Source organism: Rattus rattus, chromosome 1, assembly GCF_011064425.1.
Source record: "Rattus rattus isolate New Zealand chromosome 1, Rrattus_CSIRO_v1, whole genome shotgun sequence".
NCBI classification, from domain to species: Eukaryota; Metazoa; Chordata; class Mammalia; order Rodentia; family Muridae; genus Rattus; species Rattus rattus.
This window is the reverse complement of record NC_046154.1, coordinates 21,249,739-21,256,292: the sequence shown is the minus strand read 5'-3', so window position 1 is coordinate 21,256,292 and position 6,554 is coordinate 21,249,739. Positions and strand designations below refer to the sequence as shown.

General features: G+C 53.3%; 1 protein-coding gene across 1 annotated transcript in view; it reads right to left on the bottom strand.

Moving 5' to 3' along the window:
• Positions 1–2,477: 2,477 nt before the first annotated feature.
• Positions 2,478–6,554, bottom strand: part of Zbtb40 (zinc finger and BTB domain containing 40) — a 66,874-nt gene continuing 62,797 nt past the window's right edge. Inside the window, exon 20 of the mRNA XM_032895902.1 lies at positions 2,478–5,991. Within this exon, the coding sequence (XP_032751793.1) occupies positions 5,797–5,991 (195 nt within the window). The 3' untranslated portion in view covers positions 2,478–5,796. The remainder of the gene's footprint in view (positions 5,992–6,554) is intronic.

Genomic DNA, 6,554 nt, shown 5'->3' with positions numbered 1-6,554 from the left:
CTGGGGAGCTCAGGCTAGCTTGCTCAGCCTTCTGCTAATCTCATCTCAGAGGGCGAAGATAGGATGCTCCCACAGACTGTCCCATAGGTATCGAAGGCAGCAGCCTTGTCGGAGATGTGAAGCAGAGTGTTGGGCCCCCTTTGTTCCTAGCCCGGCGTTCTCCACTTTTCCAGAGGAACAGCCTGTTTGTCAGGTTTGGCCTCTTCTTCAAGGCTCAGAATCCAACAGGGATAGAGCTGCATAAAAGAACTGCAGCAAAACCCAACTTCTGCTGCCAGAGGTTTCCATTGTGTAGCAGCTGGAGATGAAAGCTGGGCGAGCCCCACCTCTGTAGGATTCCAGCAGCACTCGCTCTAGGCCAGCGCCACTCTCTGTCCTGCCAAGCTGCAGATGTGCAGGGAAGAATGGATGGAATTATAGTATATGCTGCCACCCGTAGGGAACAGCTCCCGCAGGACACGAGGCAAAGCCCTCTTCCTGCTCAATGCAGTGTGCCTGGGCTGTGAGCTGTCTCCAGGAGCAAGCGCCCACCACCTAAGCAGCCAGTGACCAGTTCTATAGAGGAGACACAGTTGACATGGGATCTATACTCTGACAGCACTTGGCGGGGACCATGGAGCACAGAGTCAGAGAAAAGGGAAGCTTGGTGTCTACACACATCCTAGATGCCTCTTCTCAGAGAAACCCAAGCCATAGAGAAGGTAGCCCCCAGTAATTACTTTCTCCCATTTCCTTGTGTATGTGTGCACACATGCATGTGTGTATGCCCTTGTGTGTATGCACATGCATGTCTGTGTGCATGTGTTTTGAGACAAGGTCTCACTATATACCTGGTTGGCCTTGAACTCAGAGATGCTCCTGAGTGCTGGGAGTGTGCTACTTTACCTTAACCTATATTAATTTTATATTATTTTTTTTCCTTTTCTTTTTTTCAGAGCTGGGGACCGAACCCAGGGCCTTGCGCTTGCTAGGCAAGCGCTCTACCACTGAGCTAAATCCCCAACCCCTTAATTTTATAATTATTATTATTATTAGCCCCTGGGGTCTTGCCAAGTAGCCAAGGCTAATCACCAACTTGCTCTGTGGTCCGGCCTGTGTGTAAATCTGCAGTGTAGTGAGTAAATGTGGACTTTAGCTTACAATCTACCTGTTTCTTGCTCAGGAAAGCTGGGATTATAAGGCTCCTGTCATCACACTAGACTGCGGTTCCTTTTTCTGACCAAACACATCCGCAATCGTAGGCTCACAGAGATTGCAACAGTGAACGTAACCGCACTCACTAGACTTGGTCTCATGCCTTTGCTTTGGTTGTGCTGCTGAGGACTCCACAGGCCCGTGTGTCCTAGGAAGGCTGTGGGCTCACTGCAGGGCAGCTTAGAGGTGCTGTCCTCAGCCCTGCAATCCTTCTTGGCCCTGGCTCATCTCCTGGGCCCCTTGAACCTATCATAAACATTAACAGCCACCATTTAGGAAGCCTCTGCACTGTCAGGTGCTTAAAAATGTTAATAACTTTGCACATCACTCTTAGGAAAGGCTTGTCCAAGGTGACTTTCTCAGTAAGGGGTGGGAGAGCTCCCCCTTCCTTCCCTTCCGTCTCTGCTGCTCTGCCTCTCAGCCAGCTACCCTCATCCATGTAGGAGACTGTTGGCTCACCAGGGATCCCTCAGTCCAATTTCTACCTCTACTCAAACCACCCCAGGCCAGCCCTCTCTATATTCCCCTTCCACCAGGGCCCAAGGACATGCTTCAGTTAGATCTCAGGGCGCAGACACTCAAGACCCAGATGAGACCTGGAGAGCTCCAGCCTCTGAGGAACCTCTCACGGACAGAAGGGTGTCAGTAGGCTCTGGATATCTCCATGTTTGTACCCAAGACTGTTTCAGAAGTGCGTGCAGAGCCTCCCCAGGACCTACCTTCTGAGCCGTGGGGTTCAGCTCACAATCGTAACGGCCTCCCCTGAACTCTGGTCCTCCTCGCACCTCTTCTTCCTTGTCAGCTGCCAGCAATGTGACATCTTTGGCTCTGCCTTTTTAGTAATTTACTGCGCACTTGGTGCTTCAGGAGCCGGTAACGTTCATAAATGAAAAGCGATGGGTGTTGTAAGGGGTGCCAAGGGGGAGACGAGGGGGAATGCTCCTTCTATCAGCAGACACAGGAGGCTGGCCTGTGTGTAAACCTGCAGCGTAGTGAGTAAATGTGGACTTTAACTTGTTCCCCAGCCCTAAGAGTAGCCACCATCTCCCTTCTTACTGCTGGAAGCTCAGGAAGGAGCTGAGCAGGTGTCCCCTAGGGCCCCAGGTAGGACAGTGAAGGACAACTCAGGTGGACAGAGTGCTCCGAAGTGTGATCCACACTGCTCCTCTGGAAGGAAGCCTTAGATGGAACAACCTGACTGGTTGGTGCATGCACAGGGCTCCTAGGATGCCAAGCCCTTTGCCCAGAACCAAGGAGGATCAAAACCACCAGTCTCCTGCAGCACACAAACCACAGCTGCTTCCAAAGCACAGACTTTATTTCTAGCCACAGTGCATGTTGAGCAGTTCTAGTTTGCAATCCAGTTCACACATCTCCTGGGGCTGGCTGTCTTGGCCATGGTGGAAACAAGCACCAGCAGCCTTGCTCAGGGAAACCACGGCCAGCCTCACCGTTTGGAGATGATGTAAACTTGCTCACGGAATGATTTCCTCAACAACATCGTCGGTCCGCAAAGAACTCACCACTCCCCTCTTCTCTAGAGGCCCAGTTAGACTGAGTAAGTTTGAGGTTCGGAGTTTTTAGCGTAGTCCTCAGTGCCCCCAAGGTTTCCACAGCAACAAAACTGTGAACCTGCCTTTGACTCCCTCAGCCCTAAGTCATTTACTCCCAATCTCTTCCGAGTGTCATCTGCTGGGACATACAGGACCCAGAACAAAGCTGGGATGGGAGAGGCTGACTGGAGCAAACCAGTGTCATCTCCACCACTGGCCGACTTTCCAGCTCCAAGAGACACTGCTGTTCCCAACGAGCGCACTCTAAGTGGGGCCTTAGTGCTCCGTCCTTTGTCAGTTCAGGTTCCCAGGCACAAGAAATGTAAAGGCCCACCCTCCTGTCCCCAGGACACAGAGATCTTTCCCCTCGTTTACATCTGTCTGTCCCTCAGCCCAGCCCTAACCATCAGTGCTCAGGGACAAGGCTGAGGCCTCTCCTGGGGTCAGCATGGGCCAGTACAACACACGGGCCCAGAACTCACACCACGGGCTTGGGTACGGACTGAACTCAGAGCTTTTCCGACGTACAGCTTAGAAGACACAAGAGTCCAGTCCTGTAAAACACCCGAGAAAGACCTTTATCTGCGCTGGCCTAGGTTCTGCTCACGCATTTGGACAGCAGGTCTCTCCTGCTCACAGTAGGACAGCAGCTCTCTCCTGCTCACAGTAGGCTGCTCTTCAGTCACCAGTTTGCTGTCCTTACACCAGTGATGGGCCAACTGGACTCCTGCTTGGCATCTGCCTTCCCCTCTTTGGTGGCTGAATTGGGGTCCCACTGCTCAAATACACAAGTTCCAAGGGATCCACAGACTGCTCGAGCTGCTGCCCAAGGGCTAGGCAGGCAGTATTCAAGAAGATGAGGCAAATGGAACCACATTTCCATTGCAAAAGCAATGTGGACTAAGGAGGCCCATGTGGCAGGTCTCTGGGGCAGTAGGTGGAGACTTTCACCTTCTTCAGAGCCACTGTAAAAAGTCAGCAGCTGGGGCAGAGGTCACACGTCACCAGCACAGAACTCGTGGAAGACAGGAGTTCTCCATACTCCACACCCAGCACTGCTGTGCCTCCAGCCGTGTGTAATCCAGAGCTGGGCATCCAAGGAACGGCAGCAAGCCTACCTGCCCAAGGCTCTCTGTAGCAAACCATGTCTGCTGACTGCACGTGCCTGCACACCACCCAGGTCCTCAGGCTGGAAAGGGCCTGACATTCAGGCTTCTAACTTACAGCTCTTTATATTTAAAAATGGACTTTCTCACACAGGACCTCTGCAAGGTTTGCCTGTCACCAGGAAGAGACTTTTTGGTGACACTCACTACACAGTTCCTAAGTCCTCCACAGCCTGTGACGTGCTGTTCCTGACAGGGCCTGGACACATGTGCCCCTCCGCTGTCTTTTAGTGGGTTACTTGACGCAGATGGACTGAGGAACTGTTCACCACTTAGAGATCAAGAGCTCCCCTGGTCGGCTGGCACAGGTCTGAAAGCCAGCAGACTAGGACTGCAGTGGAGAAACCAGGGAGGCGAAGTTTTGATGCTTGAGCACCATCTTCTGGTCAGTGTTTGGTTTCTGAGGCTGACACGTTTGAAAAACATTGACTTTTAGAAAGGGAAGATTCCCTAGCTGGTAAGTTCAAACGATTTGCATCTGGAATGAGGAGGGCAGGGTTGACAGGAGAGGCTGGCCAGAGCTGGTGTCCAGCTTAGACACTCACCAGTACTGCCTGTGCCAAGCTGAGGCCAAAGGGCAGCAGCCCTTAGACACTGCTGTGGGTTACGCTGCTACTTCGTGTCCTCCTGTGAGGCAGCTGAGGGACGGGGCAATGCACCTTCACCATGGCCACACTGGACCCACATCTCTGCACAAGCTCATGTGAGCTGCACTTGGCAGGAAGCTGCGTGCGCTTATCTTTGATAGCAGGTGGCTAAAGGTGAGTACCAAATCAGGGTGTTCCCTCTGCAGGGAGTCAGCCACACAGGTGACAGGGAGCCGGGCCGAATGGGCAAATACTGTGATAACCCACTCCTCTCTTCAGGCTTCTAGAAAGGGAAGATAAATGCAAGCCCTTCTCTCTAAGCAGCAGGAACCAACATCCATCTAATTGCCCTTCCAACCGGATTCCACAAGCCATCAATTACAGACCGCACGTCAGGAACTAAGGATGAGAGGCTCTGCGACACTCAGACTTGAAAGAAGCATGGTGCTGCAGTAAGTATGCAGCCTGGGGATCCCAGAGAGCAGGCCATGCACCAGACATGCAGGCCAGTGACAGGAGAAGCAGAGGCCACCTCAGATGCTGCTAATCCATCACATGCAGGCACAGGCCTGCCCCCACAAGCTGGTTCATTAGGCTATCACACGGTACAGAGGAAGTCAGCAAGAGGTCTCCGGGCTGAGGCGGTTCAGCCTTGATTAGCAGATGTGGAAGGCCTGAAGCTCACAGGGAGGCTCTGATGAACACCCAGGAAGGCAGAGGCAGCTGGGTGACCTCACAGGAAGCGGCCTCCCAGTGGCAATGCTCTAAAGCTTTGTTTTGAGAAAGACAGAGCAGGGAGGATTGGGGAAGCCAATGGTGACCTGCACTTTTAACACGTGTTTTACAGCCTCCAAAGGGAACCTGAGCCGGGGCAGGCGTGGAGGGAGGACAGCTGCCACGCTGGGGTCCCTGGAGGCTGTGTGGGTGCTTTACTGGCAGAGGCACTGGTGGTGTCTGTGGCCCCCTGTTGGCTCAGACTCAGGTAACTGCCCTGCTCCTGAGGGCGGCCAGCATGCTGTATCTCCTTGGCCACCCTGGATTCCCTCAGGCTCTGACTCCAGAAGCCAGACTTCCCTGGGGTGGGGGAATGCAGGCATGGAGGGCTGAGGCTCTCTGCCACGAAGGGCAGTAGTGCTGGCATCAGTGTGGTTAGCTCAGACACTGGATCCCAGGAAAATGACAAAGCCTCTGTCTTCCCCGTGAGAGCACCAGGGCGGAGCTTAGCTAAGCAGCAGAGGTAGGCCGTGGGCATCCGTGCTGGTCCAACACAGGCTCCTCTACTGAAGGAGCAGCCACTCACTTGGCTTCACCACAGATCAAAGTGACAGTACCATCCAGCAAATCCTCCACCGTCACTGCCACAAGCTCAGAGCTGTTCTGGGAGGTCTGTGGGTCTGGCAAGGTCACAAACACCTGTGAGCCAGCAAGCTGCGTCTCCTCCAACGTGATCACCTGCTCGGCCGGGGCTGCTGGCTCTGGAGCTTGGATCACCTGAAGGAAAAGACAGGAAGGCTGCTCTGGGCAGTGTCCATAGTGAGCTACCCAGAATTTACATGGCTTCCGTCTCATGCTGTAATGATGATATTTATGTTTTCACCTGAGGAGAGCAATTACTTACACCTAATGGGAAGAGGGAAGCTTCATACACCAGCGATGCAAAAGAGAGGCAGGCAGACAATTTAAATAACTCTGTGCACTAAATTGCTATAATTTTGCTCGGTATGCCACCTCAGGGTGTGTGGACTCTATGATTACACTCCAGTGAACAGCGGCTTCCCCTGTGTCAGGGATGCAGAGTGAGTGCCGTGCAGGAGGACCAAGGGAACAGGAGTGGTCTTCCGAGAGCTTGCGCCCTGAGGCTGAAAGCCTTCTTGGTGCGAATGTGGCTCAACTGTGGCTTCTCCCACTCACTTCATTCACATGCCTCGGTGGCTAGGGGGTGAGATGGAGACTCCTGTCTCCTCCACATGATGGACCACAGCTGCTCCTCAAAACCTGCACACCCTGTTAACAGTGACCTTCTCAGCTCTCCTGTGCTTCCTGATGCACCTCTG